Source organism: Phacochoerus africanus, chromosome 4 (genome assembly GCF_016906955.1).
Source record: "Phacochoerus africanus isolate WHEZ1 chromosome 4, ROS_Pafr_v1, whole genome shotgun sequence".
Taxonomy (NCBI): Eukaryota; Metazoa; Chordata; class Mammalia; order Artiodactyla; family Suidae; genus Phacochoerus; species Phacochoerus africanus.
Window position 1 is genome coordinate 143197401 of NC_062547.1, and position 25183 is coordinate 143222583.

Below are 25183 nucleotides of genomic sequence, written 5' to 3' on the forward strand. Positions count from 1 at the left end.
GCTCAGCGGTTAGTGAACCCGACTAGCATCCATGAGGACATGGGTTCGATCCCCGGCCTCGATCAGTGGGTTAAGGATCCAGCATTGCCGCTGAGCTGTGGTATAGGTCGCAGATGGTGGCTTGGACCCTGCACTGCTATGGCTGTGGCACAGGCCGGCAGCTGTAGCTCCAATTGGACCCCAGGCCTGGGAACCTCCATATGTCACAGGTTCGGCCCTAAAAAAAGAGAAAGATCAAAAAAAAAAAAAAAAAAGGTAGGCTTATATAAAAGAATGAAACAGAACTGATGTGGACAGGAATGTTCTATAAAAGTGGCAAAACAAACAGGTCCAAGACAAGGGCAGAGCCTCCCAAGTCCCGGGCACCGGCCAGGACTCACGGCCTTGGAGGTGTGCAGGTACTGGGACACCATCTCTCTCTTGATGATGATATCCTTCTCCCTCAGAGGCTGCTGTTTCTCCTCGTTCAGGTTCATGTCCAGCTAGGAGAAGGAGAGACGGGGGGGGGGGGGGATTGCTTGAATTCCTTACCAGTTTTCATGTTTAGTATTCAGTATACCTAGCGAAGAGATGGCTACGTTAAATTCTTCCTGAATAAAGAAATCTTCCTGATCCCTAGAGAGTTAAGCTATTACGGATGATGAGAATTCCTCGGGGATGAATACGGTTATTAACATCTTAAACACCAACAGACATTTTTATACATATACACCTAAATTTTTTCCTAACAAAAATGGACTCTGGAGTTCCCATCGTGGTGCAGTGGTTAACGAATCCAACTAGAAACCATGAGGTTGTGGGTTCGATCCCTGGCCTTGCTCAGTGGGTTAATGATCCGGCGTTGCCGTGAGCTGTGGTGTAGGTGGCAGACGCGGCTCGGATCCCGCGTTGCTGTGGCTCTGGCGAAGGCTGGTGGCTACAGCTCCGATTCGACCCCTAGCCTGGGAACCTCCATATGCCGCGAGAGCCGCCCAAGAAAATAGCAAAAAGACCAAAAAAAAAAAAAAAATGGACTCTATGTTAAGATTCATTTCCCCTGCGCTGCAAAGGAAACTCCCTAGTTCAACATTTTAAATTTGAGAAAGTTCATATAAAAATACGAATTCCTATAACTAAGCGATGTAGTAAGTCAGCAAATTTAAGATTATGGGGGAGTTCCCGTCGTGGCACAGTGGTTAACGAATCCGACTAGGAACCATGGGGTTGCGGGTTCAGTCCCTGCCCTTGCTCAGTGGGTCGAGGATCTGGCGTTGCCATGAGCTGTGGTGTAGGTTGCAGACATGGCTCGGATCCCGAGTTGCTGTGGCTCTGGCGTAGACCGGCGGCTACAGCTCCAATTCGACCCCTAGCCTGGGAACCTCCATATGCCGTGGGAGCAGCCCAAGAAAAGGCAAAAAGACAAAAAAAAAAAAGATTATGGGAAACTTGGCAGGTCAGACAGTTTCTTCCACAAACTTTTTTATGGCAATAGCAAGGATAAAAGAGAGACAGGGAAACCTGCAGTTCAGATGAAACTTAGGAGAATATTGCAATGGACCTTATCTGGAATCTTTATTTCTACAAACAGACTATTTTAAAAAAAATGACCTATCTAGGGAAAGCTGAATGCTGGCTATGATATTTGATGCTACAAAACAGTTATTGTTTTTTTTTAATGTATATATTAGAGATTTCTGAATTCTTTTGAAAAACAGAAATATCTGGAGTTCCCATCATAGATCAGAAGTTAACGAAACCAACTAGCATCCATGAGGACGTGGGTTCGATCCCTGGCCTCGCTCAGTGGGTTAAGGATCCAGTGTTGCCATGAGCTGTGATACAGAACACAGACGCGGCTCGGGTCCTGTGTTGTTGTGGCTGTTATGGCTACAGCTCTGATTCAACCCCTAGCCTGGGAACCTCCATATGTTGTAGGTGCGCCCTAAAGGGACAAAAAGACACACACACAAAAAGAAATATCTGGCACTTCTGGGCTACTACTCCCAATTGGAATGCTATGAAACTACTGGAACTGAATTGTGAGGCCTTTCTAACAAAAATGCTGAAAATCCTTCATTTTACCACAGCCACTTCTCCTTTGCAGCATCTGTCTGGCATGTTTCACTTATTCATGCCAGCCCCCTGGCCCTAGAGACATCTAAATTTGCAACCCAAGGCCAAGAGGGTGTCTTGATAGATTCTATTCTTAGACTCAACACACCTGGGTTGTCAGGAGACAAACTGAAAGCTTCAGTGGAAAGCAGTAACAGCACTACTGGTTGACTGTCGACGAAGTACCAGGCCTCGTGTTAAGGGTTTTAAGGCCAGGCTTGTAATTAAGTTCGGCCTGACACTAGTCTCAATTTGAATCTGAGCTCCAAAATCCAAGTTAATATACAGCTGTTATAAAACCTTACATGCATGTGTTTAGAACTTTAAAGACTTCTCACTAGTGGACACTCACTGAGGGTCCTTCCCACTCTGTTCCTCACTGAGAACAGCAAAATCAGGCACCTCCAGGCACAGTTCATTCCTGAACTGACCTCGGTCACAATCTTTAAAGATTTTCGAGGGATGACAGCATCAGGATTCTCTTTCCAGGTTCATCACTAAACAGAAGGCCTTGGGCAAACGATGCTTTCCATGCCCCAGTTGCTTCTTTGTACAGATTTTGCTGTGAATGTCCTAAAACTTTCCCTACTCCGGCTAACCACAAGGTCGTCGCCACACGAGTTGGCTCATTCGCCCGATGTCCTGGTGGCTCAAGCAGTGCTGGGCTGAAGGACACTAACAAAGCGGTCAGTGATCAGGTATTTCCAAGCCTCATGTACAGATTCCAATCTTACGGACTGGTGCTTGGATGTTCAGTCCTTTCATTAATGGGACTGCTATTAAGTTCTCTGTTAAGCCTGGAGTTTTCTGTAATTAAGGGCTAGTTACGGGGGACTGTGCACAAAAAGGGCCTACTGTGCCCATAAACGCATCGTCCAGAAGCAGCCATGTTTTTGGGTGGGAAACTTACCAGCATCTGTTCAAAGAGGACTAGAACTTGCTCATCGGAAACATCCTGCAATGACTGTGCTGTGGGATCATCCCCATATGATGCAGAAGAATTTCTATTAGCAGAATTAGGCTTTTCCTTCTCCTTCTTAATTCTCATGCTGGTAAACCTCTCCAGCTGAGAAAGAAAAAAAAGTATTAGCAGTGATCCAATTCATTTACACAACACACTACACGTCAAAGAGCCCACCCTCTAACTTCTGACAGGGGCGTGGTTCCTCTGGCTGTGGGCAGCTGAGAGCCTTTGGACATGAGAAAAAGAAACTGGTCTTCCCTGCAGCTAAGTTACTACACTGACTTCGTACCCTCGCTTCATCCAAAGATACGAGGACTGAAGGATTCAGATGTGGAACCTCCCTAAAAAGAGAAAACTCTGCTCTTCAGCTCCCCTGCCATTTCTAGGCCCTCCGGCAGCACAGAACTGAAAGCACCTTAGGTACGGAGTGCTCGGTGAAAGGCCCTGTGTTTCCCACTCGCTGTCCAATAACGAACGTGGCCGAGCACTCCATCTCTCCCCTCCAGAGGTGAGCGTGACCATGGATCTTAATAGCTACAAGTCCTACCAATCAACAAGGAACTGCCTTAAAACTAGGAACCGTTCCTTTGTCTGTCTCCTCCACAGCACTTGTGTGAGGTATGCAGCAAAAGTTCAACACATACTCTCCAAAACCCCTCTGTGAAGAGACACTCGACTTTAGGGGCACATGGGCCATGCCTCTGCCAACCAAATGCTTAAGAACCACTCCTCAAACCTCAAGTGCAGACATGCAGTTCAAAAAGAGCTACCAATAAGATGCAGCTGACTGGAACAACCTGTTTGAAAATAATCATCAGTATGTGCAAGCATCCTGGGACTTCACATGATATGAGCAGCATCCAGACAGCAAGTTAGCTCAGAGTTTAAAGACACACCTCATCTTGGAAGCCAGTGAATATGCCAGGGAAATGCATGCAATGGGCCAAACAGAGCAAAGCGTTAGGAAAAAGCTTTGGGATGGCATGAGAATAGAACCCAAATCACATTTATAATTTGTAGAAACTCAAAATTATGGTACTAGGTAGATATAGTGTAGGAAATGAGCCATGCACATGCTGAACAAAATTTCCTTACCTCATCTGCCATGAGCCGCTTCAGAGTCTAGGAAACAGGGAAAAGGAGGGAGAAGAAAGAGAAGAGAGATCAGTGGAGTGCTAGGAAACCTCCCAAACATCAGATGGGCTGGGGAAAAAGGAAGAGGAAACAAGCGGAAAGGATCTAGCTCCTTCCCACAAGCCAGAAGATTCTGCCCGATTCCTTACTCCTTGGCACATCCCCTCAGTAAGGGCAGGAGGGGATTTTTAGGCCACAGATACAGAATAACTCTTTGGGGAAAAAAGGTGGAGACCTGAAAAGACTGGAACTCCAATGACGGATAAACCTATGAGATGTGCTCAACTTCCTTAGTAAGCAAGGAAACGCGGGCTAAAACCGCACCGAGACATCACTTCACAGTCTCAGGATGCGCACAGATTTTCATGGGAGTCTAGTCCTAGAGCAGTGGGAGCTCTCACATACTGTCGGCGGTAAGTAATGTAAGCTGCTAGGCCACTCCGGAAAGCGGCATGGCATCGCCTGGTAAAGTTAAACATACTACAGCTCAATATATCAACTGCTACACATCTACCCTTCAGAAACACATATAGCAGGCTGAGTATAACAAGAATGTTCAGAGTTCCTATCGTGGTGCAGTGGAAACGAATTCAACTAGGAACTATGAGGTTGCAGGTTCGAACCCTGGCCTCGCTCAGTGTGTTAAGGATCCGGCGTTGCCATGAGCTGTGGTGTAGGTCGCAGAGGCAGCTCGGATCCGGTGTGGCTGTGGCTGTGGCTCTGGTGTAGGCCAGCAGCTGTAGCTCCAATTCAGCCCCTAGCCTGGGAACCTCCATAGGCCATGGGTGCCACCCTAAAAAGAAAAGAAAAACAAAAAAACAAAAAAACAAGAACGTTCATAGCTACACCGTAAGATCTAAAACAGAGAACAGTCCAAATAGCCATTAGGAGTAGAATGGATAAGCTGATGTAACAGTACAGTGAAAAACAATTTCACAAAGAGAATAAATGAACATCCAAACATAAAAGTGAATTATTATTTCATTTACATTGAGATGAAAAGGATGCAAAACTACATTATTTAGGATGTATAATTATAAAGGGAATGGTCACCTCCAACGTCAAAACAGTGGTTACCTGGGGGTGGGGTTGGGGGGGGGGAGCAGTGACTGCAGAAGGGAACACGGGCCTTCGGGGGCCCTGACAATAATATCCTACTCTTGATACAGCTGATGGCTGCATGGTTCTTCCATTTACAGGTATTCTCTATGTTTGATATTCTCTTCTGTATATGCACTATACTTAACCAAAGAAAAAAAGTCTGAACAAGCAGGTACGGGAAAGTAGGAATTCTTCCTTCTAATACTTGGTTTTAAAGTGTATTCACTTTTGCTAACATCCTTGAAAGCGTAAATAGCAAATGCCCCTTGACTAACCTTCCTCAACTAATAAAAAACTAGTTCTGACACTGCCACAAAGCTACTTTACTAATCTTTTAAGGGACAAGAAAAAGATTAGCAATGTAATTACTATTTAATGACAGTCATCTATGTCGTTACGTTTATGTTCCCCACGTCGTCGTTCGGTTAAGTCCCGTGTGAACTGCACATCTTAACTCTGCCCTCTCCAGTCCAGAGGTCAATCTTTTGCTGTTGAAACGTACTCACTCACCCAGAACCCTAAGAACCTTGCTTAGTGTCCACGGAATCTAAAGTTACTTCACGTGTGCTGCCTACTGGGCAGCAAAGGCAGAAGGATGATGAGGCAGAGACAGCAACACCCAAGGAGATTCACAGTTCCTTCTGTCACCATCCTAAGCCACCGGGCACACAAAGGACAAACAAGCCACGAAAAGGATAAGTGTGTGTCGTTAGATGCCCAGTGCCAAGGTTAACTTGTTTACTCCTAGAGCAACTGCTTCCAGAACCTTGTCCTCCACACTCACAATGTTCCCTCAGACCCAAGCAACAACCCACGAAACTCTGGGACAGATATAACGTAGCTAATAGAACCTGGGTCTTTTTTTTTCTTTTATATGGCTGCACTTGTAGCATATGGACGTTCCCAGGCTACGGGTCGAATCACAGCCACAGCAACCCTGGATCCCAGCCACATCTGTGATCCACACCACATCTTATAGCAACACTAGATCCTTAACGCTCTGAGCAAGGCCAGGGATAGAAGCAGCATCCTCATGGACACTATGTCAGGTTCCTAACCGCTGAGCAACAACAGGAACTCCCAGAACCTGGGTCCAATGAAACAGTGCCCGCTGAACTGTTCACGGCTGCAGGTTAAATTAAAGATCAGGAGACCAGCGACCTGTTCTTTCCACCTACAGATGGTTGGTTTTTGTTTTTTTTTGTTTTTTTTTTTTTTTTTTTTGTCTTTTTGCCTCTTCTAAGGCAGCTCCTGCGGCATATGGAGGTTCCCAGGCTAGGGGTCTAATCGGAACTGTAGCTGCCGGCCTACACCACAGCCACAGCAACGGGGGATCTGAGCCAAGTCTGCAACCTACACCACAGCTCAAGGCAACGTCGGACCCTTAACCCAGGGATCAAACCCACAACCTCATGGTTCCTAGTTGGATTCGTTAACCACTGAACCACGACGGGAACTCCCCCACCTACAGATCTTATTTCTTCCCTCCATCCCCACTGCTGAAGTTCATGCCTCTATGATCTCCTGTTTGATTTACTTTAATAGCCTCTTGATCGCTCTGCCTTCAGTCCCATCTGCCCAAGATAAATCCAAGAGTAATCATTCTAAAATGCCAACGTGTCCACATCATTTCTTGCATAAAACCTGCAATAGTTCCCTACTGCCCTTGGGTTAAGATCCAAATTCCTTAGCATGGCGTATGACCCTTGTGGCTTCTTTCCCTCCACTCATCTCTCAACAAACTGTCCACCTCAAACTCTGTCTTCTGGGCATCCCAAGCTAGCTGCAGGTCCACAAACAGATCAGGCTGTTACCATCCGAGTCCTCCTCTAGGCTGCTGCTTCCCTCAGCCTAGACTGTGCTTCCAAGGCTGGCTCCAACAGGCCCTACAGGTAACACCTCCTCAACTGGACAGGTACTTCTTTTGTTTCCTAGTGCAGAAATAGGTACTTGCTTGTCGCACAGCACTAGTGGGGGATTATAACTGTCTTTTTGATTGTCTGCTTCCTCCACCCATTTCTGGGGTAAGTTCCTTCAGGGCAGGGCCTAGGAGTCAGTCATTACATTGCCTACGAAAAATGCCATAAGCTGGGACTGCTCTTCTAAAATATCAATCCCTGAAGAAGCCCTCAAATCCTTTTTTTTTTTTTTTTTGTCTTTTTAGAGCCGCACCCGCAGCACATGGAGGTTGCATTGGAGCTATAGCTGCTGGCCTATGCCACAGCAACACAGGATCAGAGGCACATCTGTGACCTACACCACAGCTCACAGCAACGCTGGATCCTTAACCCACTAGGCAAGGCCAGGGATAGAACCCGAGTCCTCATGCATACTAGTCGGGTTCGTTAACCATTGAGCCACGGACGGGAACTCCATAAGCCCTCACATCTGCTCCACCTCTTCACCGCATCCATGAAGAAACTGAAGCCCAGACAGATGGAGTGAATCTCTGAGGTCACGTGATTAGGAGCAAGCTGGGTATGAACTCTGGTCTCCAGATTCCAAAGTCCTAAACCTTTGCATTCCCCAAATTCTTGTCGTGTTCCCATTTAATGCCCACTAACTGCTGCCTTTAGATACAAAGTAGGCATCACTTTTCTTAAAAAGGAAGAAACCATTTTTCCTTGCTTCCCTTGCATCTTTAGAAACAGATTTGTTCTTTAAAAAAATTATCCATGTTTTAGTGTTCAATTTGAGTAAGACAGCAAAATGATTCAGGCAACGTAAAAGCTGCATTTCCTCAACTACTCCAACAGAGGGCAGCATCTGCCAGCAAGGTGAATCACAATACAGGCAAAATTCTGTTTCAGAACCCAACAGAACACCTGAAAAGCAAGTTCAATTCCATCAAACTGAAATGGAACTTGCTTCTACAGTATTATTCTACTTATTAATACTATGTGTATTTTCCTTACAGATCTTATGCATACAATTTACAAACAGGAAGCTTTGTTCAGTTTTTTGTAAGTTACTTGCATCATTGCTGTGGATTCTCTGATTTATGTAACAAGCAGTTCCTAGCTTATGAAAAATAAAAAGGACTGAAAATAGTGGAGTTCTAGAAGACAAATGCTACTCGAGCTGTACTTAAGCCTTATGCCCCAAGCTTTTTTATTTGGTCTTTAATGATCCCACCTATTTCTAAATGCTTTCACGCCTACCTTCCTCCTCACCTGCTATCAATTTTTTTCTGCCTCCTAACTATAAACCTTTACTAATCTGCACTAAATACTTCATCTTCCTGTCCCTCTTACTGAGTCTTACATAAATATGGAATGAAAATTTAAAAAATATCAAAATCTGGAGTTCCTGTTGTGGCTCAGTGGGTTAAGAACTTGACTAGTATCCAAGAGGACACAGGTTCAATCCCTGGCCTTGCTCAGTGTGTTAAGGATCCAGTGCTGCCATGCTGTGCAGACGTGGCTCGGATCCGGTGTTGCTGTGGCTGTGGTGTAGGCCAGCAGCTGCAGCTCTGGTTCCAGCCCTAGCCTCCAAACTTCCACACACCGCAGGTGCAGCCCTAAAAAGAGAAGGGAATTAGCAGTACCAGGTACCTATAGAAATGGGGAGGTGGAGGGAGGGAGAAGCAAAGAAATAATAAGAATGGATGAAAGCTCTTTAAGAAGCAGTTAGATCTGTGGCTCCTCCATTATCCCCCACCCCCCTGCCCCCATTCCATCAAGAAACTACCCTCCCCTACTCCAGCAGAAGTGTGGAAATATATTCCTACAAGAGGGTAAATCACAGATCTCTGGGTCGGGGGATGCCAGACATAGTTGTGGGCAGAGATCCTAGACCAAAAAGATTAAGTTAATGCAGGTATACTGTATGCTGAGACTCCTAGCACCTCCCCCAGGACCCTAGTACCCCAAAACCCTTACCCTGGAGGTGGAATGTTGGAAGAACCTTCTCTGGGGAGTTGAAAAATGACCTTAAGCTACTGACATAGTCCAAGCAGATCACCCCAGAGCTGTGCAATCCAACATGGTAGCTCCCAGCCCACATGGAACTATCTATCAAGCACCTCTAACGGCCCTAGTGCAACTGAAAAGAGGGCTTTTTTATTTTATTTAATCTTAACAAAATTTAAATTTAAAACTAATATCTGTGTTATTGTCAAACTTTTTTTTCCTATAACTGCAACGTATGAAGTTCCTGGGCCTGGGATCAAAACCTGCACCACGGCAGCGACCCACTTCAGTGGCACTGCCAGATCCTAGACCTGCTGCACCACAAAGGGACTATAAGTAGGTTTTGAACATGCTGGGTATGCGAATCTACCTTTAACTTGTAAATTTTATGAAGTCTAATATACACCAAGTATTTTTATAAAAATTTAGCATCCAAATTGAGATACGCTACACATGTAAAATAAAAACTGGAGTTCAGTAACTTATACAAAGAGTAGAAAGTTGAGAGTAGAGATTGGCACAATGTAAATCCATTACACTTTAAAAAAAGCAAAAGGTAAAACATTAATAATTGTTATATTACATGTTAAAATAGTATCTGAGATATACCAAATTAAAAATACATTATTGAAATTAATTTCACTTTTCACTTTTTGTCTTTTTTGTGGCTACTAGAAAATCTAAAATAACATAATTGACTCATACTGTATTTCTACTGGACAGAGCTATGCTGCAATAAACTGCACAGCCAATAAACCTTACCCATGTACCTAGAGTTTCCATAATAACTTCAGACCCTTAACCCACTAGGCCAACAAGGCACTCCTCCAATGAGTTTTTTTAATTTTAATTTTAATTAATTTATTTTCCTGCCATACCCATGGCATATGAAGTTCTCAGGCCAGGGACTGAACCCATGCCACTGCAGCAACCCGAGCTGCTGCAGGTGAACTCTTAACCCACTGCACCACAGCAGGCACCCTAATGTTTTGTTGTTATTGTGTGTAATATAGCCAAAATGATTTAAGTCAATAAATTTTTAAAGAATTTCCCGTGCTGCGATTTTTTTTCCATTACCAATCTCCTTAGTTTCTCCAATGTTTGAGTCATAATCTTGAAACAGCCCTTTCAAAAAATTTTTTTGTTCAATCCACATTTGTAATGTCAGACAGTCCACAAGTCTTTTAGTGGGACTTCTCTGATCTCCAGTGGAGCATGGACACACTTCCAAATTCCCCATCTGCAATCTTTGGGATCCAGTTTCCTCAAGCGACTGACTTGAGGACCATGTTTAGGGTCAGAGAAAATGGATCTGACTGGTTCTGAATTTTAGACAACCCCTAAAGCTGCCCTGAGTTCACACCATACTCACTTCTAAGCTATCACACCTAGAACAGGACAGACCGCTGGGACAGGCCAATACCTTTTTAAAGTCCAAACACTGTCCTCAAGATATAAGCCTAGGAAGTTCCTGTCGTGGTGCAGTGGTTAACAAATCCGACTAGGAGCCATGAGGTTCCAGGTTCAATCCCTGGCCTCACTCAGTGGGTTAAGGATCCAGCGATGCTGTGAGCTGTGGTGTAGGTTGCAGACACGGCTCGGATCTGGCATTGCTGTGGCTCTGGCGTAGGCTGGCAGCTACAGCTCCGATTAGACCCCTAGCCTGGGAACCTCCATATGCCGCAGGAGCGGCCCTAGAAAAGGCAAAAAAAGGAGAAAAAAAAATTTTTTTTAATTAAAAAAAATTAAGATATAAGCCTAAAAAAAGAAAGAAGCCATCTTTGTTTCCTGTCAACATTAGAATACTAAATCAGTACAACTGATGTTTTCCCTATCTTAAGCTTTTAAATAATCCCAGAAGCAATCTTTACGTTTATCAACACCCCCATCACTTGAACCTGTTTTAAGTATTATGTTCCTTCTTATCTATATCAAAACTCATACCGTGCTCTGGGTTGCGAAAGAGGATTTATTTTTGTACCTGACTATAAGTCTTTGTCCACAAATTTAGTTCCTTATTTTTTTTGGGGGGGGGCACACCCATGGCATGCAGAATTTCCCAGGCCAGGGATCAAACCCATGCCACAGCAGCGACAATGCCAGATTCTCAACCCACTAAGCCAACAGAGAACTCCAGTTCCTCATTCTTAAACATTGGTAGACAACCTAGAATTATCAAACACCTGAGGAAAAATACTAATTTGAAAAGAGAAAAAAGGCAACTCATTATATAGAGACTATGCAAAAAAAAGATTTAAAAATAATAATATCCACAGAGTTCTCTTGTGGTGCAGTGGGTTAAGGATCCAGAGTTGTCACTGCAGCAGCTCAGGTCACTGCAGTGGCGTGGGCTTGATCCCTGGCCCAGGAACTTCCACATGCCATGGGTGTGGCCAAAAACACACACACACACAAAAATCAATATCCACAAGTTCAAACATAATGCCACTTTAAAAAGAAACATTCAGGAGTTGCCACTGTGGCACCTGCTAGGTTAGGGATCTGGCTAGGTTAGGGATCTGCTGTTGTCGTTGGAGTGGTGCAGGTTCAACCCTTGGCCCAGTGCAGTGGGCTAAGGATCATCGTTGCTCCATCTGTGGCATAGGCCACAGGTCATCCCTGGCCTGGGAACTTCCATATGCCTCAGGCACAGCCAAATGGAAAAGAAACATTCAAGGGAAAAAGAACCCTTAGAAGTTGAAAACATGAGAAGAGAAACTCAAGACAAAACTTAATGGAAGAACAGAACATAAGAATTTGAGGGAGTTCCCGTCGTGGCTCAGTGGTTAACGAATCCGACTAGGAACCGTGAGGTTTGTGGGTTCAATCCCTGGCCTTGCTTAGTGGGTTAAGGATCTGGCGTTGCTGTGAGCTGTGGTGTAGGTTGCCGATGTGGCTCAGATCTCGCATGGCTGTGGCTGTGGTGTAGGCTGGCGGCTATGGCTCCAATTAGACCCCTAGCCTGGGAACCTACATATGCCACAGGAGTGGCCCAAGAAATAGCAAAAAGACAAAAAAAAAAAAAATGAGGGCAAGAAGGCTCAGGGAGTTAAGGAACATTACCCAGAGGCACGCAGCCGACAAACGAGAGATCGGCCCAAGAGATGGCAAAAAGACAAAAAAAAAAAAAGAAAGAAAAAAAGAAAAAAAAAATCTCCCAAAAAGTAGAGCAAAAAGACAGAGATGGAAAATAAGAGAAAAGATAAGAAAATGAGATCAGTTTAAGAGGTCCAACATACAAATAACAGGAGAATGCAGAGGAGCAAGCTATCAAGGACATAATTCAAGAATATTTCCCAGTACCAATGGGTAAGTCTCCATTACAAAAAACAAAAACAGATCACCAAAGACGTATCATGGTAAAATTCCAAAGCACTGGGAAAACAAAGAAAATTCTACATTTGAAAGGAGGGAGGAAAATTGGCCACATACTAAGGAATCAGAGAAGTTTGAATTTTAAAATAATATACAGAAAGCTAAACAATGAAAAAAGTCCTTTTAAAATCCAAAGAAAAATAATTTCTAACTTAGAATTCTATATCCAACCAAATTATTAATTAGATGTGAGTTCAGAATAAACATTTTCAGACATTTGAGTCAAAAATTTATCTTGGGAGTCCCCGTTGTGGCTCAGTGGGTTGGGAACCCAACATAGTGTCTGTGAGGATGCAGGTTCAAACCCCGGCCTTGCTCAGTAAGTTAAGGACCCAGCGTTGCCACCAGCTGCTGTGTAGGTCACAGAGGCAGCTCTGAAACGACCCCTAGCCTGAGAACCTCCATATGCCATAGGTGTAGCCATAAAAAGAAAAAATAAGAAAGAAAGAAAAAATGTATCTCCAGGTATCTCAGGAAGCCACTGCAGGATATGCTCCACCAAAATTAGGGAGCAAACCGAAAAAGTCCAAGACGTGGAATACGGGAAACAGAAGATCTAACACATCAAAGAGGTAAAAGAAATCCCTGGGACAAGGACTGCAGGACGACTGCTCTGTGCCAAAAGGCACAATTAAAACGCATGGAGGAGATGGGGGCCAGACCCTTGAAGACAGCATGACCATCATCCACCTGTGTTCTGGCTTTTTACACTGACAGGACCTGGGGAGCCTGACCCAGCAGGTTCTCGGCTTGTCTGAACTATAGGAAGTTTCCTCCTTCCTTCCTTGCTCTACTGCCTGGACTATCAGGGACGCTCATTTTATCCTAAAGATTGTGCCTACTTTGATTTATTCAGGAGAGCTCAAGATTGGCCATGGTGAGCTCAGAAGCAGAAAGCACAGAGCAGTTACTGCCTCGAGCATGTTCCTGCTGAATGTCTAGTACTTCACCGGGCCCCTGCCAGATACTCAACTGTGGGATCTCAGACAGTGCCCATGACTTGACCCACCGATACCCTCAGAAGGAACCCTAGTAACACTCAGAGAATCTAAAGTCGGACAGTCTCCAGGGAGCATCCGCCTCAGAGCGGCAATACCGTCATCTAAACAGAGTCTAGATTTTTTCATGCTACTCAATTTCTATCATAATCTTTCATTTATGTGCAAACAATCATTGATAGACACATACAATATTTCTTAAAGAGGTAGAAAAACATTAATTCTATGGGAATTTTTTATTCAGTAGAATTAGATGAGTAAAGTTCTGAAAGTCATTGGCTGGTACAGGAAAAGCACTTCACAAAGCTGCATTTATTAAAATGAGATTCATTTTCTCTAAAAGATTCTCAGTATTATCAAATCTTACTTAAAAACAAATTGCTCAAAAGTGCACTGCATCAAGAGTAACAGCATCGAAAATAAATACACTTGGCCGGGCACTGTTGTGCATTACGACCATCAATCAACATAAAAATGAAAAGCCGTCCCCTCTTTCTCCTCCCAGAGAGGAATTCAAGGCTCTGATTCAGTCACCACATCCTAATGTAATAAATAAGTGGTAAGATAAATCTTCTGGTTACCATCTTGAGGAAATACGAAACTTCCTAGACACGTTACAGTTTGGTTTCTCTAAGAAACCAAAAATTAAAGTCAAAAGATTCCAAGGTATGCCCTGTGAGGCCAAGGTAATTACATAAAGTGCATTTATGACCTAAGGAGTTTGAAACATACCCCAATCAATTAGTATCATAATAAAAACAAATGAAATGTCAAACTCCTGTTCCCTAACTGGATTGGTGGCGGTGGTGGTGGTTGTACCCATTAACACTTCGGCTTTTCACAAGTGGGCCGATGGGACTGAACTTGGCAGTCTTTCGGATAGAGGTTCCCTGCTTGCCTAGTCACAGAATTGAACTCATTATAAATGTAAAGATATAAGAAAATTCATCCAAGGCACGGATTCACTTGTGCCCTATTCCCTGAATCTTTAACTTTTCCTTCTAGTGAGAAAAGGGGCACAGAATTCTTAGGCAATTAAAAGACAGTCTCTTAAAACAGGATACTCATATAGCCAAACAAAAGGTAATGAGGCGGCGTCCTCAGCAGCAGAGAGGTTAGCAGAAATCTACTAGGAGAATCTGATTAAACACTACCCTGATCGCAGAGCACATTACACAGCAAAAAGTGTTTCTAATTTTCACCCATGTGCTTCACAAGAACAGTTAATCACAGACAATTACCTCATGAACCATGTGGCTACATACGGGTAATGTAAACCTTCACGAGCAAGCCTGTATTTCAGTCATTTCTAAAGATTTTGCTCAGGCTACCTGAGAGCAGACAGTTATGCCTGAGCTCTAGGGCTAAGAGAGAACACCACAGCAGACTGCCACTTGGCCCCAACTCTGTGATGATTCTAGGAGGCCCCAGATTCCTGGGAACTACAGGTGTTTTTCATAATACCTATAATCATAATGTAATTCACTAACTGCCTCAACACACTCAATTCCTACCTCTGCCTCCTCTGAAATCCATCCTTGCTCATGGGCTAATTCAGGGGGAGGGAAACACTTAGTGTGGCAGGTGGAATTCTAAGACATCCCCCGAGAGTCCCAGCCTGATTTGTACATACTCTGTATCATTACCAGGACTGTAAATATGAGAGGGTACCACTCTTGTGAGTAGGTTATGTTATTTGGCACAACTGACTTTTTTTTTTTTTTTCTTTTTAAAGCCACACCTGCGGCATAAGAAAGTTCCCAGGGCTAGGGGTCAAGTCCAAACTGCAGCTGCTGGCCTACACCGCAGCCATGGCAACAACGGTTGCAAGCCACATCTCTGACCTATACTGCAGCTTGCTGCAAGGCCGGATCCTTAACCACTGAGCAAGGCTGGGGAATGAACCCGCATCCTCACAGACACTATGTTAGGTTCTTGAGCCACTGAGCCACAAGAGGAACTCCACGACTGACTTTTAAGAAGGAGAACTTATCTGTGTGGGCCTACTCAATCACACAAACCCTGCAGATCTAGCGTGAGAGGTCAGCATGCCGTTTCTGGCTTGAGCATAAAAGAGGCCAAGTGGCAGGGATTACAGGCAGCTTCTAGGAGCTGAGAGCCAGCAAAAAAAAAACGAGGGGCCTCAGTCCTACAACTGCAGGAGACCTAAGTCTAGCAACAACCTGAATTCACCTGGAAGATTCTCCTCCAGCACCTACAGATGAGACCTTGATTTGAGCCCTGTAATACTGAGAACCCAGCCACACCACCCATGTTAGACTTCTAACAGAACTGTCAGCTAACAAGTGGGTTTTATTTTAAGCTGTTGAGTTTGTCATGTAAAAGCAGCCAACTGATACATTAAGCAAACTGATAAAATTTACCTAGAACTTTAGCTAAAGGAAAAAGATCCTGAGTCCTGATTTTTATTTCAGGTGTCTTTAACAAGCGTGATTCTGAGCAAATCACATGAACTCTTCATGCCTCGGTTCCCCTATTAAAAAACAAAATGGTTCTTGGGACCACTAAAATCATAAAAATGGAATAGTGAGAGATTATTCTGTAAAGACAACTGTGCTGTTTTTACTACAGAAAGACTTCTTATAGACACTTGAAGACTGTACTAGTTAACACTGCGCCCCAACGAGAGCATAAGGAAAACGTCATCCCTCATCTCCATTAGTTATATATTTAGCCACAGTCATTTCACAAAAAGATCCAAAGGATTCAGCCAAGCCAGACTAAATCTTTTATATCAGATTCTTCCTCCTTTTTTTTTTTTCCCCTGCCTGTTTTAGGGCCACACCCTTGGCATTTGGAAGTAAGTTCCCAGGCTTGGGGCTGAATCGGAGCTGTAGCTGCCGGCATACACCACAGCCATAGCAACTCCAGATCCGAGCCATGTCTGCAACCTACACAGCAGCTCATGGCAATGCTAGACCCTTAAACCAGTGAGCAAGGCCAGGGATCAAATCTCAGCCCTCATGGATACTGGCTGGATTCGTTACAACTGAGCCACGACGTGAATGCCCAGATTCTTCTTAAGACAGTTTATTGCAGGGAGTTCCCTTCGTGGCTCAGTGGTTAATGAATCTGACTAGGATCCATGAGGATGCAGGTTCAATCCCTGGCCTTGCTCAGTGGGTTAAGGGTCTAGCATTGCCGTGAACTGTGGTGTAGGTCGCAGACATGGCTTGGATCTGGTGTTGCTGTGGCTGTGGTGTAGGCAGGCAGCTGCAGCTCGGATTCGACCCCTAGCCTGAGAACTTCCATATGCCGAGGGTATGGGCCTAAAAAGAAAAAAAAAAAAAAAAAAAAGATTGTTCATTGTAGCTGTTTCTGTGGGCTAGATTATAAGTTGCTTGGGGGCTCATGTCTTATTTATTTGATATGGCCAATATTTAATACATATTTTTAAAATTATCATCACTCTAGGTTTAGGAGTATCACCCTAAGCACAGTATAGTCATTCATTCATTACTTCATTCAAACTGAATAAACTAAGGAAAAGTTTCAAGTCAAGGTTTATAACAATACAGTACAGCTGTCATAGACAGCTCAGACCAAACCTTTAAGAAATAAGGTCTTTCCCTAAGAATGAGACCAGGCCACCCAGACTGGTGCTTCAGCCCACATGACATATCTGTTAGTTGTTCTTAGTAAAATATCCAATTATGGGACACATGTCACTTAGGGTGTTTTCTACCGCCTTTGAAAAGCAATAAGCCTTCAGGAGAGACACAGACTACCTGTGGATAAAATGGAAAATTAGTGTCACTGCAGCCAACAACAGAGTTCTTTCAAATCCTAATCTATGTACCCAGGAAGGAACAGGTGAGGTATCTGTCATTCAAGAATCAAAGAGAACAGACAGCAGGGTCTGGCGCGGATTCAATTTTTTATTTGAGAATAGGACTAACATTCAGTTTCTTAGGACAGTGAGGCAACAAAGGGCCATAATATAGATGTGAGTTCAATTATCAATAAATCTTGGAGTTCCTGTCGTGGCTCAGGGGTTAACGAACCCAACAAGCATCCATGAGGATGCAGGTTCAATCCCTGGCCTCCCTCAGGGGGTTGAGGATCCGGTGCTGCCGTGAGCTGCGGTGTAGGCTGCAGATGTGGCCCAGATCTGGTGTGGCTGTGGCTGTGGCTGTGGCTAGGCTGACGGCTACAGCTCCAATTCAGCCCCTAGCCTGGGAAGCTCCCTGTGCCACGGGTTCGGCCCTAAAAGGACAAAAAATAAAAATAAAAAAATAATAAATCCTATTTCAACTTTGCCACAAAATATGCCACATTTCCACTAAAGGACAGTAACGGCGTGGTAAGCTTTTCTGTGTATGCACCATAGTTTCAGTCTTCCTATCTTTAGGATTATCTCACAGGACTTGTATGAAGAATAAATAATAAAATAGATATAAAGCACTTTGTTTCGCAAAGTGCTTTGTAAAAGGTTAAGTAATATATGATGATGGAACCAGTGATGCTCCCTTCAATTCCTATTCCTTACAGAGAAGTCAATTAGAACTAGAGAGAAGCAAATAATGCATCTTTAAATGCAGCAAATTTTTCCTTCCTTTTTCAAATAATGGTCCAAGGATGGCATCTAATGAGTCAATACCTCATCTGCCATTTACAGAGAAACAATCTAGATTCTGCTGTCACTACTTATTGGTGCCAATAGCCTCAGCAGGAGTTGTGTAGAAATGGAGTACCCACTTTAAAAAACAAAATAAAATAAAGGGTCTATCAGAGGAAAAGCAGTCTAAAGGAGAAGCACAAAATGACCAGGGGTTGAAAAACATGGACTAAGTTAACAAAAAGCTCAATGTGCTTAAAGAAAACTGAAGGTTATCGAGCAGTCTCCAGGAGCAGGGATGGCACACTGGCGACCTCCGTGACCGCTACGGAAAAAGCGCTAAAGGAGTAAGACTCCAGCAGCTCAGTTCCACGCTGCCTCCGCAACCTCACAGCCACACTCAGCTTTCAGGTTCAAGTCGTCAAATTCATACAGGAGACAGCAAAGGAAACAGCAGATAGAGTCCAAGATCTTTTACTCTTAATTAAAAGACTTCTTTTTTACACGGTGACTCAACTATACTTAATTTAAAAATACAAAAGGAAATAAAACTACAAAAAAATAAATAAAAGACTCCTTTCAATCTGTCCCTGCCTTTCAGAATCTGTGTATTTTTCTTGATACAACCCAGGGAGCTGAGAAAGACTCCAGGCAGTGGCCCATAGGAAGCACAAGGCAGATCTGCTATATAAAAAGCACCAGGTAATTACTTCTTTTTCAATAACTTACTTACAAACTTGAAGCAATTTACTTATAAATTCAAAGCAACAATTTCCCTCACAACTGTCTAAAACTGTCAAGAGTCTGCTTTCCAGTAAACCACATTTTTGACTCGAATTAAAATGAGGGGGAAACTCTACTAAAATTAGAACTCAGTCTTCTGACGGTCAAGTCCCGTATGTTCTAACAGTCCTCTAATAGCCCAAGGAGGCCAGTCTCTTGGAGAAAAGAAGAATCTAAGTTTTTGCCTCCAGCTTAGCTCATCCTGAAGCCTGGGACCCGCAGAGCCCGCATCCAAGAGAGCTGATAGCCTAGAGGACGAAGGCAAGGCCACTCGGGTTTCATTATTCCACCTCAGCAGAACAGGGGGAAACCAGGCTGGCCACATGGCAGTCCTGTGTGTCCGTCCAGACAAACGGCCAGCCCCTCGCACCACGAAGCCTGTGGGCTGGGAAAAGGAGCGGCCGAGAGAGAAAGTGCTCAGATTCTGCAAGTCCTCGTTTCCTGTGACCTATCACATGGTGTGGCTGACACGTCCATCTCCCCTGCTGTCAGGAAGCAGGTGCACACACGCTGTCATCTGGGGAAGGAAGAGAGTAAGTCCTCCCTTTCAAACATCCAAAGGTTCTGATGACAGTTTTGAATATATACATATATAGAAAACACTATATAAGGGTAAGCTATTTTTCCAAAGTTTTGACATATTTCTCAAGCTCCAAATACTGATAGTTGTTCTTTACTTTCTTATCGGGTCTCTCTCTCGACTGCCAAGGCTTACAGAAGACTGTGATTGCTCCTTTAAAAGAGGGGTGTAGTCCATTCATTTAGAAACAGTCAGTGACTCAGGAATGCTGTTTCCCCATCTCTGTAGCAACCGTCTTTCTCCCATGTTGTGATGTGAGCAGCAGGACAACTACACTTCCTCAAGGGTGAGCGTGTGAATGACACACCCAAAGGCCTGGCAGACAGGAAGTCCTGAAGCTGATATGGCTGCTACACACAGGCACCAAGCAGGAGGCCGCCTTGTTGCACACACCATTCTCAAAACTTCCATTTCTAAATGACGGTCACACCTCTTTTCTTCTATCCTCACCTCATTCCTGAAGACCCAGAAATAATCACAGCCTACAGTAAGAGCTTAACTGACCCCAAAATTACACTACTCCAAAAGCTAGACTCCATCATAAGAAACCACCGTAAACATTTTTTTTGTCTTTTACAAACCTAGAATAAGATTGCATTTGAGAAAATGTGGGGAGGGGGCATGTAGTGGAGATAGCATGAGGTGAAATCTCGTTACTCCTCTATCACCAGAAACATGAGGAAGAGTTAAAACAAGGTCCTTCTGATGCTTCTAGCAGCCACACCTGTGCGGAGCTATGCTCCCGTGCAAACACACACAGAATTTCTCGTCAAGGTACTTAGGCTCCATAGAGACCACCATGCCATCATACATTTTTCTCTCTGGTTCTAATTATCTAAAAATAACTATAATTTCTGGAAAACAAGATAGGGGATTGTTTTACTTTTATACACACCTATATTTTCTTAGAACAATGCATATCACTTTTCTAATAAAAAATATTTCCATTTCAAACAAAAGTAGCCATTTTCAAAGACTAGAAAGCCAAAAAATGTTAATGATACATTGTTTTTATTAAAAGCAGATAACATGTAGAAACTGCAGTTGCAATGATGTAAAAATATCCCTGCATAGAGATAACGACAAGGATATTCAAACACTAAGCAAAATAAAAATAAAAAATAGGAGGTCCCACGGTGTGGGTTCGATCCTCAGCCCAGCACAGTGGGTTAAGGATCTGGTATTGCCACGGCTGTGGCACAGGTCACAGCTGCAGCTCAGATTTGATCCCTGGCCCAGAAACTTCCATATGCTATAGATGTGGCCCCCCCAAAATAAACATAATATAATCAAATAAAATAAACTGGAGGTTCTTAGATACTGCTAGTTTTAAAACGTATGTTTATGTCTTGAAAAAGAGAGTCTAAAAAAGCAAAGCAACATCACCCAATTTTCATATTTGAAATGCCCACGAGCATTTACTCTCCTCCAGCAGTACTTTGCTTAAGGAAACACTCTGACGGGGCACAGTTATAAAATGTAGGGATGACAGTGCAATGGGATAAAAAATAATGACCAGTCAGTGGAGTCTAAAAGCTAGCTCACCTAATTACATGGCTTGAGCAACGCAACAGCCCTCGGGGGCCTTCTCGGGCTAAGCTTAGGAGGCTCTAGGTCAAAGCATTTCTAGGGTCTCTTCAGGGACCATGAAGAGGGTAACTGTGCTTAGCTGCTGCTGGCTTCATAGGACATATCCCACAGAGTCTTCTCACCACTTCTTCTTGTGGTTTCAATGACAGGAAACAGACGTCACCCACGGGCCTAGAAGTAAGTAACGAACAAGCCCTGGCGGATGCTAAGAGCTGCCAACGAAGGCCAACTCCCATCTTTTTAAAATACCAGAACCAAGAAATCACTAGAAACCTCTATGTCTGGGGACCATGACACACATCTTTCATAAAAACTAACGAAACTAAAAATATCTCTTTAGGCCCCATGAAAGTATGGTGAAATAATTTTAGAACAGTCCAAAACCACTTTGCTTCTACGGCCAAATGAAAGAATCGAAGGACCACCACAGCTCTGGGTAGAAATATGTGAGTTTGAGGAAAAAAAAACTAAGGTGCACCTCCCGCTGCCAGCAATTTCTGTGGCGATCTGGACATATCCTGAGGATGCCAAAGCTTCATCCTGGTCTCCTTTATTCTACATAAACCTTTTGGCAGCCATGGAAGACTATGGTACTAATAGATTCAAATAACATGGGGACTTAGCAATTATTTACTTTAAACGTATGTGATCAATCCCTAGAGCACTGGGTCAAATACTGTTCTCATTTACAATGCTAAGAGTTGGCACCCCTGTACTATGTAAAATAATGCAGAGATTTGTAATCCTACAGACGTGCTCCTTCATTAAACACAAGAAAAACCGTAAGATGCTATCTCTAGAGGAAAGAAGAACTCTCAGCAGAGTTCTTCTGGTTGGGTATAGTCATATCGGTGGTTCTCTCTCTGCCTCACAGTTCCCTTGGTGAGAAGACTGTTTTCTAAACTGTCAGTCTCCTACATGAGACCAGAGAGACAGAGAGCCTGGAAGGCAATCCCAAGATTCCCCAGACTAAAACCAACATGCAAGCAGGATACTGCTAACATGAACTCAACGCTGCTCTTAGGCACCTGACCATGGGAGATAAGAAACACCCCACGCCAAGAGATCTCCGTATCACTCCCTCTATATAAAAATTTTTTTTAAATTTTGCATTCATGAAAGACTAAAGACACTTCAAACTAAGCATGTAATCGAGTTCCTACTGCAGCACGACAGGACCGACAGTGTCTCTGCAGTGGCATGGATGCGGGTTCGATCCCCAACTGGCACAGTGGGCTAAAGACGTGGCACTGCTGCAGCTGTAGGCAGCTACGGTGTAGGTCCAACTCCAGCTCGGATCTGACGCCTTGTCGGGGACCTCCATATGCTGCAGGGTGGGCAACAAAGGACGGAAAACAAAGAAGAGCCTGCAACCAAAACGTACACTGCACGCGAGTATGTTCAGAAGAAAACGGCAGGGCCCAAAGACCTGCCTTGCCCGCCTGAGCCCGCAGTCTGGCGAGAGTGCTGAGATCCAGCTGAAGAGAGTCACGTCCTTTAAAATTGAGACTGATCACTGAGGAGTCCGAAAAGGTAGATTATTACAACTGATAAGGAATGGAAATCAAACAAACTTAACTACCTCGCGTCCAGCTAGGCAGCATGACTTGCTGGAACCTGAACTGCTTCCTCATGTTCTCAGATATTCTGATTTACTGACACCATCACACATTCTCAAGGCCAAACACAGCATCAACATGCATCATGATACGTTACTAAATGCTAATTTGCAGCCCTGCTTTCTGCAGGTTTCCAAAGGAAGAGAACCCAAAAGCCCTTCCCAGGGATAAAATAATCTCTACCAGGTGGCTTTCTTAAACGAGTCACCTCCCGAGGACCCTCCTGACTGCCACGACCAGGCCACTTCTTACTACAGCCACACGTCTAAACCTCTGAGCCTTTGTTCACACTGCTCCCCGGCCCATGAACCCCCTGCTTCCTCTTCCCTACCAATCCTGGGATTTACTTCCAGGACCTATCATATCTCCCATTTTCAAAGAAGCTAACTAGCACTGCCCACGATTATACTCCAAATCATTTATGTAGAATTTGGGACATTAGCATAGACTTTGGAAATCCCTCATGGTAATTCTCTAACTTTACAAGCAAAGACCAAGAAAAGTAGAGTGACTTGCCCAGAGTTCACATGTTAACTGGCAGCAAAATCAGCCTAAGCAGCACTACATGGAAAGAATACTTCAGTGGGAGTGAGAGATGAAGGTTCTAGCCCTAGGTCTACTTGTAAATTCGGACAGATCACTTTTCTAGGTCCACATGTCTTCATCTACAAAGTAAAGGATTTGAATTAAATAACTTTTAGCATCCTTTTCCCCTCCAGCATCCTCAGTTTCTGAAACACAGGTCTTCTGACTCTCAGTTCAGTAATCTTCCCACTTAATTCCTTAAATTCTCGGAATTTCTACAGCTTTTGAAGTCTACGCTCATTGCCTTTGAGCTTTTCCTACCCATTCTTTCGTAGACATGGCTGAGATTACAAACTCTTAAAAAGCATGGACTGAACCTGATAGGTCAACCACATGACTTGTTGATCTTTAGTCTTTTGGATCCAGGGTAGATTCATGCAGATTCAAACAAACGAGATAAACTATTCCCTACTCTTTGCCACCAACCATACAGAAAATCCTAGTTCTAGGTACCTGGATCTCTGTAGCAATGTCTTAGTTAATAGCCACAGCCAAAACAACTAGCAGGTCTAAAGAATCAAGAACTTCAGCAGTTCTCAGACTCCGAAGAGACCCTGGCGTTATTAGCCATTTGCATTCCTTATGGTCAGGTTTCAGAGCCAATTCTAAAATATAGAGAAGATAACTACAGAGATGGTCCATCAACAGCTTCTTCCTCCTTATCTGTCACTCTTCACTGCTCTCAACAATTTAAACACTGAAAATTCCTAACAGGTGATGCTGTCAGAGCTGTTCTATTTACAAAGGAGATAAGGTCACATTTTTAAAAATAATAATCTAGACAACTTCTTAATAATCACGAGCCAGGGGAAAGATAGGTTTTGCATGCACTGTAACAGCTGCTTTTACATGCCTCAGATAAGAAAGGTTTAATTAAGATTCCTGCAAAGGTTTCAAAGTCTAAATTATTAAATGCAAAAGGCAGTTAGGCACTTAGCCACTGCACTTTGTTCGTCTAAACTCAACACTTCTTTCCCACTAAGTGAACTGAAGGAGAGTCCACTATTATTTATTTTTTATTTTATTTTATTTTTTGTCTTTTTAGGGCCACACCCGAGACACGTGGAGGTTCCCAGGCTAGGGGTCTAATTGGAGCCATAGCCGTCGGCCTACGCCACAGCCATGCGAGATCTGAGCCGCGTCTGCAACCTACACCACAGCTCACGCAATGCCGGATCCTTATCCCACTGAGCGAGGCCAGGGATTGAACCCCCAACCTCATGGTTCCTAGTCAGACTTGCTAACCACTGTGCCATAACGAGAACTCCGAGAGTCCAGTTTTAACAGACTGACTTAAAACGCTCTAAGGATACACCATCAAAATTTTCTATGAAATTCCTAACAGTGAATAAATACCCTTTGGTATTGCAAATGCAAAAACTGGACACTTCTGGAGTTCCCACTGAGGCACAGAGGGTTAAGGATTCAGCATCTCTGTGGCAGCGCAGGTTCGATACCTGGCTCAGCACAGGGGGTTAAGGATCCAGAGCTGCTACAGCTGCAGATAGCAGCAGCATCAGATTCAATCCCTGGCCCAGGAACTTTCACACGCAATGGGTGTAGCGAAAACAAAACAAAAAACAACTGGATTGGTAAACTATCAGTACAATGTGGTGAATAAGAGTATCATTTTGGTACAACCACTATGGAAAACAGTATGGAGGTTCCTTGGAAAACTAAATATAGAACTACCATATGACCCAGCGATCCCACTTCTGAACATACATCGGGACAAAACTATAATTCGAAAAGATACATGCACCCATATGTACCTAGCAGCACTACTCACAACCCCAAGACATGGAAACAACCTGTCCATCAGTAAATGAATGGATTAGGAAGCTGTGGTTCATATATACGATGGACTGCTACT

At 43.8% G+C, this 25183-nt stretch overlaps 1 protein-coding gene and 1 non-coding gene across 4 annotated transcripts in view; both read right to left on the reverse strand.

Moving 5' to 3' along the window:
• Positions 1–25183, reverse strand: part of DIAPH1 (diaphanous related formin 1) — a 107761-nt gene that overhangs the window by 73024 nt on the left and 9554 nt on the right. For 2 of the 3 annotated variants that reach the window (XM_047778893.1, XM_047778892.1), the window contains exons 2-4: positions 4151–4177; positions 3002–3157; positions 381–482 (exon numbers count right to left, since the gene is read on the reverse strand). In XM_047778893.1, coding sequence (XP_047634849.1) covers positions 381–482; positions 3002–3157; positions 4151–4177 — 285 coding nt within the window. The remainder of the gene's footprint in view (positions 1–380; positions 483–3001; positions 3158–4150; positions 4178–25183) is intronic. The other variant, XM_047778894.1, reaches the window with a different exon arrangement.
• LOC125126606 (small nucleolar RNA SNORA40) lies at positions 11113–11217 on the reverse strand. The gene has a single exon (XR_007134710.1). It is a non-coding gene; the product is annotated as a small nucleolar RNA SNORA40 (small nucleolar RNA).